This window comes from Agelaius phoeniceus, chromosome 6, assembly GCF_051311805.1.
Source record: "Agelaius phoeniceus isolate bAgePho1 chromosome 6, bAgePho1.hap1, whole genome shotgun sequence".
Taxonomy (NCBI): Eukaryota; Metazoa; Chordata; class Aves; order Passeriformes; family Icteridae; genus Agelaius; species Agelaius phoeniceus.
The window spans coordinates 29698546-29711482 of record NC_135270.1 but is presented as its reverse complement, the minus strand read 5'-3'; the positions used below and the strand labels follow the sequence as shown (position 1 = coordinate 29711482).

Sequence of the window (12937 nt, the reverse complement as noted above, 5' to 3'; positions counted from 1 at the left end):
TCTGCCCTGGATCTTTCATGCTCAAAAACATCCAGTGGTTGTTAGAACAGGAGCAAATATTTTTTTTTTCTTTCCTAACAGTTTGAGTCTACTTGTTAGAGAAAGAATCATTAGACTTAGGAATTTTGGTTTTTTTCTTCCCCAGCAAAAATATAGATTTTTTGTATTGATTGGTCTCTGACTCCCTCCCCAGCTCCAGCTATGTCATCTTGGCATAATGACAGGAACAAGAGGGACTGAAACAAACAGAATTAGAATAAGGGCAGTTCAGGTCACTAACATAGCTTTCAGCCCTAAGACACCCATTTAAATTCAGTTCATTGCACTAATGCACAATTATATACCTGCTGATCACCACACTTGGAAATGGATCTGACAGCTGTTCCAACTTGGTAGCTCACTAATGCTCAGCTCTCCCCTACAGAAGCTCCCATTGCATGTATGACTTAGTCCCTGTGGGCTGCCTGAGTAGGAAGCTGGATGACCAGCTGAGCCATGACACCAGAGCAGCTCAACCTATACACTAGGGATGTAGTAGGGATGTAGAGCGAGAAAGGTCTGCTTTCCTACTACTAGCATAAATTTATTTGTTAGGAGAATGACAGGCTCCAGTATTGTCAACACATCAGCTTTCATCAATAGTAAGAAGGGTTTGTTTGGTTTGGGGGCTTATTTGCTTGTTTTAAAGAATAGCCAAGTAAAATTAGGAACCTTGACAGCCTAGTGAGCCAGAAGCTAAATCCTGCTGACCGAAGTGTCATGTTCTAAAAGGAATCTGCCTTTCTGTAAGGGGAACGCCCAAAAAGCACCAGAGAAAAATCACTGGAAACCAACTTCCATATGGTTTCAAGACAAAGCAATCATTTCTCTCAGAGCTGCTCAGAGCCAGGCCAGGGAATTGGGACTTCACCTGTGGACAGGGTGAAAGAACAGCTTCCAGTATCAGCAATAGTAACTCTGGATCTTCCATATCTCTGGGTTAGAGCTGACCTTACTTTAAGCCCCTGGGCTTACACCTGAAATCCTGCACAGGAGTCTCCTGACCCCACAAGGGTTCAGACTGCCTTGAAATAAGTGCTATAGAAATACCAAGTCAGACTGTCACCTGCAGGAACCAACTCAAGAGCACTGATGTGGGAACTGTGGGCTAATGACAGGATCCATGAGGCTTTTGCTCCAGAAGCAGAGTTCACACATTTTTTAACACTGTCTTTAGCTTTCCTAGGTTCTCCTCAGGTTTCTTACTTTTGTTGGTGCATGCTGGGGAGCAGTTTTCCTAAGGCAAGCAGGACTAGCAGAAGTGCCAACTCCTGTGTTGCCCTGGATGAGTCAGTTCAAGTCAGTCCACTGGGCAACAGAGCACTGGCTCAGTGAGTTTGCTGATGGGATAAATGCTGGGGCTGGAGGAGCAATGCCCTGTGTGCAGTCAAGAGACAGCTCTTTAGACATCTCATGCATAAGCATACAGTAGTCAGTGACAGGGCTGCAGTGCTGGAGAAGATCTGCAGTAGCACAGACAGGTAGCCAGCTTGTCACCCTGACAACATCCAAACAGACTGCTCCCCCAATGGATAACACATCTCTAGGCTGTTGCTAAGACAACAAAAATTCACTTACTATACATAAATGGGCACACTTCATTGCTGGACTTATTAACTTGGGCCATGCCACTTCCTCTTTTTCTCTTTAATTGATTTAAATCAGATGACATGTTTGGATTCCTTCTTCTTGAAGGAAAGAACTCAGCTGCAGCTCATTGTAATAGGTTTTTTAATCTTTTCTTCTTCTTCCAATTGATTTCCTCTCTCCAAAGACAAGAGAGGAAGGATATCTAGTTACATTTCATCATCTCACAGACTTAAAGCAGGCACTGACTACAACCCCGTGCTCAGCATCAACAAATTGCTTTTCTTGTCCCTCTGCTCCTGCATTCAAGCAGGGCAAGGGAACAGTCCCACTCTACCACCCTGCCTGAGGTCAGCCTGTTGTCACGCAAATGAAATTGATGCAGTCTAGGAGGAAAAGAGATGCAGAAACAAAGCCTAGTTTTCCTCACCTGCACAGACTGCCAGGCGGCTCAGTCTGATTTATTTGAAACCTCTAATGTACTGCCACCAAATTTGCCATAACACCTTTCTTTAAAAAAAAAATATTGAGGGTTTTTTTTTTCCAAAGTCAAGAGCATTTGCATTGGGAATTGTTGTATCCAAGAAAACTGAAGCAGTCTGGACACACTTCTCATACCTTGGGCTCAGGACTCTGCTGTTATCCAGCTTTTTCTGCTCTTTTCCCTCATTCTCAGCAGTGGTCTATTTAGGCTTACTGACCTTTAACCAAGAGTCTTCCCAGAGAGTTTTTGGGCCCATAACAGAAAGCATCATAGTATGACACAAGACTTATGAACCCTGAACCCATTATGCAGCATATGCATAGTTGAATAATCTAAACACAGTCCTACCAAGCAAACAAAAAATCAGCACAGAAGGCCAACTCAAACCTCCAGGAAGATGCATAAAACAAGCCCCTGAGGGCTGTCTGATCCCTCACACCTCTGAGCAGCACTATGTCTGACCACTCCTAGAAAAAAAGAGCATTTAGCACTCCTGTTGGATACACTATAGCACTGTGGGGAACCCATTTCCAAGCCCCTGTTAGCTCACCATTCTGCTTTGTTCCCCAGTACCCTGAGCTTGATGTGATTTGAAGACAGAAGAATGAATAAGAATCTAGATAAATGAAGAGTCAGTGATAAAGTCAAATGTTAAACACAAAATCTTTACACTTACCTCCTCAACAAGCCTGTGAAGAAGATTAAAACACTCCAGATTTTTCCTAGCCTGTTCTTATTCATGGAAGAGGGAATTCTTACGAGTTTTGTGACTGGTCAGAGAACAAATAAGAATAGGGTACACCTGCCATGCCTTTCCAAGAACATGGCAAACCTTTGAGTGAATAGTGTGTTTTGGAGAACTGAAATGATTCAGATTTGACTAATAATTTTGACCAGAAATGACTTGCAAATATCTGAAGGAAAATCAAAGCATTTAATTTTATATATCTATATTAGGAGTTGCCAGAATTTAATAAAAATCTCCCAAAGGTAATATTTTGCTTTTTTTTCTCTATTTGTTAAATACAAAAAATAAATGTGTGGTCAACATACGGAGAAGGGGAAAAAAAATCCTAGTGACTGTCCATTACTTAATCTTTCAAGACCACAAGTTCTACTATTGACTTAGAACAACCATTCAGCTCATCACAGCAAGAAATTTCACAGCTATCAACTTACTTGACAAAAGATTCCCCTTACTCTCTATGTGGCTTCCTGGAATACCAAATACAGTCAGGTGATGCTGTGCTTCTCCACACACAGCAGCTCACAAACAACTAACAAGCAGTGTAGAGATGGGGCCACCACCTGCACTAGGGTTTTTCACTCTTCTGACTAAGTGAGCTGAGAGCATCGGAGACTTTCACCTACAGTAAGCACTAATACATTCACATTTTTGAGTAACTAGACTTATTCTTTCCTCCAGAGAGATAATGACATGCTCCATGATCTACTCAATGCTTCAAAACAATCACGTCACAGAATTAAGTCCTTTGCTTGCAATCCTGTTGCTGTTTCTATAATAGACTCAAAGGCTCCTTATGTACTGAAGGCAGAGGTACAAAGCATCTTCCTTTCTTCAGTCCATCTACAGTAACCTGAATGGTACTTCCCTCTCCAGAGGGAATGACAAGTATTGTCAGTGGAATCAATGGAGTAACTGTGGGACAAGGCTGAGTAAGAGATCCCCCCTCTCATTCAAATAGATCCCACGTCATTGCTCCCTGACTCCCTGATGACCAGGGCTTTCATTCTCCTCTGCAGCACATCTCAGGGGCTCATTTTCCCCAGCAGAAGGAGTAAGCAAAAATGCCAATAGATCAAAACAGTTCTGCATGTTATCAACTGCAAAGACAGGGGAAATTCAGGACAACCTCAGCTGTAATAAAAGAGGAACAATAGTGATATGAATATCTTTGCCTCTTATATGATAGCATGAATCTGCTAGGCAATAAGCTGAAAATAGGAGAGCCCCCAAACTTGAATCTCTTCCAAGAAAACTATTTTTAGTGGAATATGTTTAGCTTGTTAAAGATTTAAACCCAGGAAATAATTGCAGTTACTCTCCTGCCTGATTGAAGTAGGCAACATTTATTAACGTACAGCAACTAAATAAATTATTCCAATGTAAGCCTCAAAAACTTAAAGTGATGAGGAAACAGGATAATATCCTGACTAAAAAAAGTCCACCCTGTGCCTGTGGTCTAAGTAAGATCTGTTCCACGATAAACAGTATATTGAGACAGACTGGAGGAAAGAGAGCTGCAAGAAGTTATGAAAGGAAATTTGATTTGTCCCTCTGAAGGGAAAGTGGTAACTGACTAATCTGAGCAAACTGTCACAGATTTTATAGACCTAGTTATTTCTTGCAGGTCTCCAACCAGCAGATGGCTTAGATTAAGTCCATGCAAGAGCTGAATTCAGACTGGCAAAGAGATTCATCAGTGACCAAACCCATGATCCATGTTGTTATTCTGTGTTCACACTTACACATTAAATCAGAGTTCAGTATCCTGCATATCTACTCTTTAAATTGTCCTAACTGAGCAGCAAAGTCCACTTGCTCTGTTTTGCAAGTGTACAAGCTCTTTGGCATGAGATGGGTACAACCACCCTGTGTGCTGAGGGTGAAGATAGGTTGCTTTTGATGACAATATTCAGAACACTGGGAATACCCAGTCATTTTTGCTCCATTATTTTATGCTGAAGAAAACAAGCCTACAAATAGATCTACCTGCTTCAGCAATTTGTGCAAAACACCTCATTAAACAGCAGAACTTTTTTTTCCTAAAGAAGCCTGCTTCATATCCAGTGGGTAAAAGGATAAATGGCTATAATCTTTGAATACACAAGACTACACAGAGTGGGTATTTCATAGCTGCACAAAGCCCATAATTGAACTTCTGCCCTGGGGATAAATTTTCCTGCAGTGTAAGTGCTTCCAGTTGCCATACGGGGGTCATGTTCTTTGTCAGGAAAGCAGAACTTCACATCCAGTTAATTGTTGTTCCAAGCTGTCTTTTTTTTATTGTTGTTGTTGGGTTTTTTCCACTGAGGCTAGTTTTCCAACAGTCATTCAAGCAAATGTGCTCATTTCCCAGTTCCCCCGCAATTCCCCACCACAGTGTAACAAAGTGCAGATTTTGCATGGCTACATTCCAGGCTTCGTGGTGTTAAAATCATAGCAGCAATGGAAAAGCATGTAGCTGCAGTAGTCATAAGGTAGGACTTGAGCTACAGGTGACTCAGTGGTAGTCAAACAGATGCTGTATGAAAATAGATTGGTTTCTGTGTATAGACTGGTTAACCCATGGAGTTAGTACTTACACATGACGATTTCCATGGTTTGCTAAGCAGCAAAAACTACTCAGTCTGAAGTAAATTGGTGACCTCAATTCTGTTCACTGTGTCTGCGTGTCCATCTCAGAACACAGTGACCATGAACAGCAAGTTCCTTCTGCCTTAATTACTTAAGGCTTCATCTTTGGTGTCAATCAATCAAACATAAAAAGATAAAGACCATGTCCATCCAGTATTTGGATCTCTTCAGCTTAGTGGTGAAACATCCACTGCTTTGGGATGGATCAACAGGGGCTGAGAGAGGAAAGCTTAGGCCATAGTCTGCTGCAGAACAAATTGAAAAAATTGCAAGGAAGTCAGTGGATATTATAAAAGGACAACACAACTCCTTTATTTTCCTCAAAGGATTAATGATAAATCCTTTCATGTGCATTTGCAATGTAAATCCCCTGTTATCAGGCACTAGCTACCACCTATTTGGGTTACCAAATCCGTTGGCTGAAGAACTTGGGGGAGTTAACAGTTCAGGCTGCTAAGAAACTGACCAATAAACACTCAAGACCAAAGTCTTGGGAAGGATTTTACACTGACTTGCTCAATTTGACCAATAATTGCTCTGGAAGAGGCAGTTTCAGTCCACAGTACTTGTGCTTTCTGGACTGCTCACCAATGCAGATATAGTCCTACCTAAATAACCTTTACCACTCTCTCTTCCCTCAGAAAACAATCCACCTGCTTTAGTTCACAAAGATCCCTTGATTCTTGTGATAAAAAGACATTTGACTTTTACAGCAACCCACTCCTAATCTCTTTGGTGTCTGTTCCCTGGATTTCCCCAGCAGGGAAACCCACACTGTTCTGTGGGCTTCCTGGTAAAAGTTGTCACTGCCTGGCAAATCTATGCTGTAAACTTAAAGGTCTGGAGCTGGATATTTAGAGCTCAGTCAGCACCTGGGCCATATTTTCCCCAGAAAGTTTTATTAAATTTGTGGACGATCTGAAAACTACTTTTTAAAAATCATTAGTTGGTAATCAAAAAACAAAGGTGAAATACATAATCATCAAAACACTTCTCATGTGAACATGATTCTCCTCAGCTTCTGTCAGACCAGCAAGCAAATAGGCTGTGCCAAGCCGCCTTCTCTTTGGGGGTTTGTGCCAAGATTTGGACCTTCTGATTTGCTAGCACAGAAAACACCCACTCACATTCCCCCTTGCAAGAAGAGGTCAAGGAAAACCACTTGCTGCCCTGTGAGCTTTCAGGAAATATTGCTGAGCAGCATGTGCCCATGCCCCTTTCTGTGCTGAAACTTCACCAGACAGTTTTTTTACTCTTGTTGCTGCAATTAACCTTCAGAGAACATTATTAACTACAATCTTATGCATATGAAGAATTAATCCAGATTATTAGAAATTATGTTCTTACTGCAACTCTACAGCTGTTTCTCCTCCTTAGATGAAATCCTGACCCCAGCCCCACAGCCTGGTAATGCTTGTTCACTTAAAATTAAAGGAAAATTATCTCTAACACGTACAGAGGTGACCACATTTTCTTCCTTAAGTGGGGTACTGGAAATTAAAAAGTCCTCTCCTCACCCAGTGCTGCTCCTGAAAAATCCTGCAGAAAATCAGGCACAATACCTGTAAAGTGGACAAATAGGCTAAACGCTAAAAAAAAAAAAAAAAACCAGAAAAAAAAAAAGAAGCAGGATCAGCATCATCTCTGACACTCTGACATGAGAGCATGATAGGCTTGGATGAGGAGTTTGGGCCAGGGAAAAGCGGGGGGGGGGGGGGGGGAAATCAGCCTCTCTGGGGATCTGTGCTTGGCTCCTCTTTGTACAGTGCCTGCCCTCCAAGTATGAACTCCCACCCAGCCCCACTGCCCCCCAGTCAGTAGTATTTCATACTCACCATGTCATAAACATTCAGAATCACTGGTTCATTTGCCATTGTTGATTGCAGTGGAGGCTGGATTAAAACCTTTCAGTCCCTGCCAGATGTGTGTTGCTGCCCCCAGGGTATGCTTTTACCCTCAGCCAGATAGAAGAAAATGCCTCATCCTACAGTCGCTGAAGGAAGGAGGAAAGGAGGGAATTCTCACGGTTGGGTGTGCGTGTGTAAAGTTGGTTGCAGGGAGGCAGGAAGGCCTGGATTTGGTTTGCTGGTTGTATAGGGTTTATTTCAGCCCTCCACGCCGTGACAGATCCAAGGTTTCTTTTTAACTCTGTAGTGCACCTCGGGGTCTGTAGACTCATACACCACTGTAACCAGGCACCGTCCGAGCTCTTAAATCCCGATCCACAGAAGACAGATTCTGAGCCCAAATACAAGCCCTCTTCTGGCGCCGTGAGCAAGCTGGGTAGCAGTGCGTGCGGGGAGATTTCTCGGCAGAGCCGAGTGCCGCTACCGCAGGGGGCTGCCAGCAGCACGCAGGAACCTGGGCCAGCAAGGCAGGGAGCGGGGCTGGAGCGGACGCCGAGCTCCCGAGCTCCCTCCCGCCGGCGGAGCCCGGAGACACTGTGGGATCTGTCCGCGGTGCTGGGGCCGGTCCGCCCGGAGCCGGGATCTGCCCGCGGTGCTGGGGCCGGTCCGCCCGGAGCCGGGATCTGCCCGCGGTGCTGGGGCCGGTCCCGCTCAGGCACTCGCTTGAGGGCTCTCCGCCGCTGGCAGGACATGGTGAAGAGGCTGTGCCAAAGGGACTCCAGCGCGGGGCTCGGCGGTGGGAGGAAGAGGAGGAGGGGGCTGGTTGCCCCCGGGGCAGAGAGGGGATGCCGCAACCCCCATCCTGCCCACGACGTGCAGGCAGACCTTGCGTCGGCGCCGAAGTTAGAAGGCAGTTCTTCGCGGGAGATGAGGCGGGATTAACCGGACTGGGGCTGGAGGGAGGAAGATGCCGAGCAGACGATGCTTCCAGGCAGGGTACGGGGCCAGGGCTGGACACTCCGGCTCTCTGTGCTCTGCTCTCCGCAGGGCCAGTCCTTATTTCGCGACCAGCTCGTCCCGAACAGAGCAGCTCCTACTGACTGACAGCCGAGGGAACCCACCCCGTCCCCTGCTGGCTGGATGCATCCCTGCATGGCATCCACGGGGGGAGGGCGGGGAAGGGACCAAGCGACTGGGCAGGGCGAGTAGTTTCACTTCTGGCAGCAGCAGGGTCTGGAGTTTCTTCCTGGAGCTACTTTACACTCATGTTAGGACCGTGAAGCTCTGCAATGTCTTGCCAGCAAACATTCCGCTCTGAACTGGATGCGAGAATCAATTATAAAATGCACTGCGGTAAATTCGTCTTCCTTTTGCTCCTCCTCTCTCTTTAAAGGGAGAGCAGAGTCTGTGAGGGTGCTGGAAAAGAGAGCAGCTGGGAGAGAAACCAAGGATTTCCTGCTCCCAGAGATTTGCAGTGGTGTGGAAATTAGCACTCTGACCTTAAACGTTCATACACAACAGATTTCTGAAGCAAGAGGGGAAAAAAAAAGCAGGGATGACCTCATCTGAGGTGGAGGCGTATCTGAGGCTGAGGCTCTCTGCCAGCTCACAGCCAACCAGATCTGAATGAAAATTGCAGGGAGCCTGTTACATCAGCAAAGCCCAGCATGCCTCAGCCCCGTCTTCAGCCACATGGGAACCATCCCGTCCGGAGAAGGGCTCACCTCCCTTGTCAGGAGCAGAAAGACAAGACCATAGAGCTGCAGCCTTGTATAAGACTTGTTAACCAGTGTGCAGGAGAATTTCTAGTGAAGGCAGGCAGTAGGAAAAGGAAGTGAGTCCATGTCCAGCATAGCTAAGTGCCAACACAAAGTCAGACAATTTTTTTTCTCCAGACATTGCCAAAGGAGATCCATAACTGCTTTGCCCTAGGTATGCATTCTGAAAGTGCGAAGCCACAGTTCAGGCTTAGGCATGATGACATGCAGCATGTCAGGGACCCCAGCACAGTAATTTCATCTGGACTAGTCATTCCACGGGTGAGCTGGACAACCTCACACACATGGTACAGGGACTTGACCAGCACCCTGACTTCCCCCCTTCCCTAGCTCTCCAACCCACCAATTCTAACTGTGCCATTAACCATCAATCTGAGCAACCTGCATCTGAAGGAGCAGCTTGTGCAGGTGGGTAAAGGTGCTTCCTCCTCCTTACCATCTCAGAGTCTAGATACTCCTCAGAGGATAGACTGAGCCCCCACTGTCATTTTAAAGGCTATGGAGCAATGGAGATCTTGCTCTGCAAAAAGCTAAGCTGCATGGTTCATGCCCTAACTTGTGAGACAAACCGCCTACTGAAACCCAGAGGCTCCTGCTAAACTGTCACAGATACCCCCAGACTGTCACTTTGGGACATGTGTCCTGCTCTAGAGATGGTAATGTTTTAAGGAGACTTGAAAGGAGAGGGAATAGCAGACTGATGTAACTAGAAAAGAAAAGCAGCACTACAAGGTCTTCCCACACTTACCCACATGCTTATTTGCTAAATTAACTCCAATGACTGCTATGCTCAGAGTTCACTAAAATCAATTAGAGACTTAAATCAGATACACATTCCAGAGACAGGCATCTACAAATACTTAGGATTTGGGAAAGGTGACAGGCAGCCACAAGCTTCAATGTTTTGTCCCACAAACATTTCAAAATTCATCACCTAGGGGGGAAAAAAGATTACTAGAATTCCACTTCTAAACTTTAGAGCTAGAAGAAGGGGGGAATTAAAACCAAAACATGTCTTTAAAACAATCATATTGCTTCAAGAGATCAAAGCCAGCCTAAATGTGCATTTGTTATTTAAAGGACTTCTGCTGTAGGAGAGACAGTAAATGTCACTTGCACATTAAGACGTTTCAAGTTAGAGGGAGAGAATCCACAACAGTGAGAACTACATTACAAATGTCATTGCTCTCCCTTTTTGCCCCTTCACAGAAAGTTGTTCCACATTGTGTCTTAGCCTCATCAGTGTTTCAGAGATCCTATGAAATTTCCTTTTTTTATGCCATTCTACTCCAGACAACTTATTACAGCTCCAGATAGAAGGGATCAGTCTGAATTCAAAGATCTCATTAATATGAGTTGTTTTACAGTCATATAAACTCTTCACAAGGCTTGGTTTGCTTTGGGCTGTGTTGAAATGTTTCATCAACAGCTCAGGCTGATGCCAGTTGAGAAAGTGAACTGTTCTATTTCAGGAGCATGAGTATAATCCCACAGATAGCCTTGCTGCCTATAGGCACCAGAGCCCATATCTTGTGTTGTAAAAACATTACAAGATAAATGAATTGCAAATACAGAGAAAAGGTCAATTCTTCTCACTACTCGTTAGAGCAGCTGGAACTAAAGCCTTGGGTTGTGTTTTGAATTCTTCTTTTAAGCACTTACGGTGGTTTTAGGACAAAGCAGACACACTTTTTCCATACATACACCTAAAGCTAGACAGCACCTTCATTCACATTTAAGCAGCCTGTTGCAAGCCCAACATTCTTAGCACTCCTTTTAAAGGGATTCACGTATTTGAGTTCATCTGAGATCATCCCCACTTACTATTATGGTATGAGTGCATCCACAAGGATCGGTGTCTAGAGGAGACAAGGTAAAAAGGTGAAGAGAGTTAAAAGGAAATTAGTGCTGCTACCCAGCATGGACTAAAAAAACAAGAATTAGGTACAACCTTAAGGAATTATCTGGTACATTAGGCAAGGCAGTCAAGTCAGTAGCTGAGAACTTTAGCCACCTCCTCCAGGTCACAGTCACAAAAGTGGCATTGCTGGGCACTGTAAACAGAGCTAAGACATTCCACTGCGGGACAAGAACAAAAGAACAGTAGTGCAACAGAGAAATAATGGCTGCATTAGAGGTGATGGTCTATCTGCAAGTTTGTCTGCTTGCATTGCTATTCAGGAATTCTAGTTAAAATTAACATTTTTCCTTAATCTACCCTCATGGACTTTCAAAGGCTCAGAAGCAACTCAGCAGACAATGGGGCTTTTAAGTATATTTCACAGCAGGGCTGCCCAGTTTAAACCTCAAGACACTTAATGATCTTCTCTTGACATCAGGTACACCACCCCAGCTGTCCATTATATTTTTTGACAGCTTGTAATGTTGAATTTACAAAGTGCTTCTACACATATCAAATTGTCATTATAATCCTGTTCTGAGTACATTAGCAAGACTATCCTCCTTAAAGAAAATATAAAATGGCTGTTGAAAAACTAGAGACAGTATTTTTTCAGATCCTTGAGAATGGTGGAAGGTATGGAAGAATGAAAAGGGAGTTGCAATTCCTGCCTTCCATCTACAGGAATAAATCATCACCTGGACAGGTGCTGGAGCTTTGTAACCTTATTCTGGGTGTATGAGAAGAGGTATTTTGATTAAGGAGTTTAATCTCACTTCTAACTGAGGCACTTGCATATACCAAGGATCTGACAGATTCTAGTCAGACCTGAGTATAGGCTATGGGAAAAAATGGGGAGAGAAAATCAGCACAGGATGCCAGCAATGTGCTTTTTCCTTGTGTAAGGTAGCATGTGAAATATTTAACTTCTTATTGCACCACAAAGGGAAAGAAACTCAAACTGGGTTACTTCAATACTTTAAAAGATTTCATCCAAGACTGTGGGAATTTGTAGCTCAAAGCTAGGTGTGTGTTAGTAGTAGAAGGGGGAAACAAAGTTAATATTTACATTTAATTCCTCATTGAGTCAATCCTGATTTTACATTTCATTTCCCTTCTCATTCACAACTTTTTAATATAAAGCTCCTTGTCAGGGAGCAATGAAGGCTGACAGCTCCTAACATGACTGACAGGGCAGTGTCTCTGCCCTCTGCAGGTCTGTCCTACAGGCCATGAGCAAGGTGTGCAGGGCAGGCCTCCAGATGGCCACCACACTGAGCCACAAGTCCAGATCATCAGGCAAGTTTATAAGAATAAGTCAGGTCTAAGGTCAAGCCAGGACATCCACCCATGTGTCAGGCCCAGCAGAGCAGAGCTGGAGAACAGGATCCCATCTATGTCACAGGGGCATGGCCCCAGGCTGGGCTGAAATGGTGCTCCTGGGCCATGGAGAGGCCCCAGGGCAGCACAGGACTGTCTCCTCTGCTTACATAAAGCAACACTGTCAAGTGAGAGCCAAACAATGTACACAGAGACTTCCAACCTGGACACTGGGATGAAAATTCCAAACATCCCTATACTAAGGATTAGGGAAGTAGTTGTTCTTATTATTGCTATTAAAAATTCACAGCACAAACTATCACAGGTCAGAAGCAGCCAACAGATGCAGTTAAAGGGACAGTGCACAGTAATTTGTGCTGTATTTCTGGGAAGCAAAGCAGGCCACAGCGTCTTGAAAAAAACGCCACGCTCCTTCAAAACCACCCTGTTGGGGCCACTGAATGCCTTTGGTATAAGCACCTGTTGGTTAGATTAGAGGGAACTGGAAGCCTAGTCTTACATTCTCACACCTTACATCCTTCTTGCTCACCATACAACAAAGGATTCAAGAGGCCTGGGCTCCGTTCCCAAAGTGTTTTATGC

At 44.4% G+C, this 12937-nt stretch overlaps 1 protein-coding gene across 1 annotated transcript in view; it reads right to left on the bottom strand.

The window, feature by feature from the left end:
• LOC129121412 (deubiquitinase DESI2-like) overlaps positions 1-8779 on the bottom strand; it is a 50355-nt gene extending 41576 nt beyond the window's left edge. The window contains exons 1-2 of the mRNA XM_077180275.1: positions 7325-8779; positions 7007-7078 (exon numbers count right to left, since the gene is read on the bottom strand). Of these exons, the coding sequence (XP_077036390.1) occupies positions 7007-7078; positions 7325-7363 (111 nt within the window). The 5' untranslated portion in view covers positions 7364-8779. The remainder of the gene's footprint in view (positions 1-7006; positions 7079-7324) is intronic.
• Between the last annotated feature and the right edge of the window lie 4158 nt (positions 8780-12937).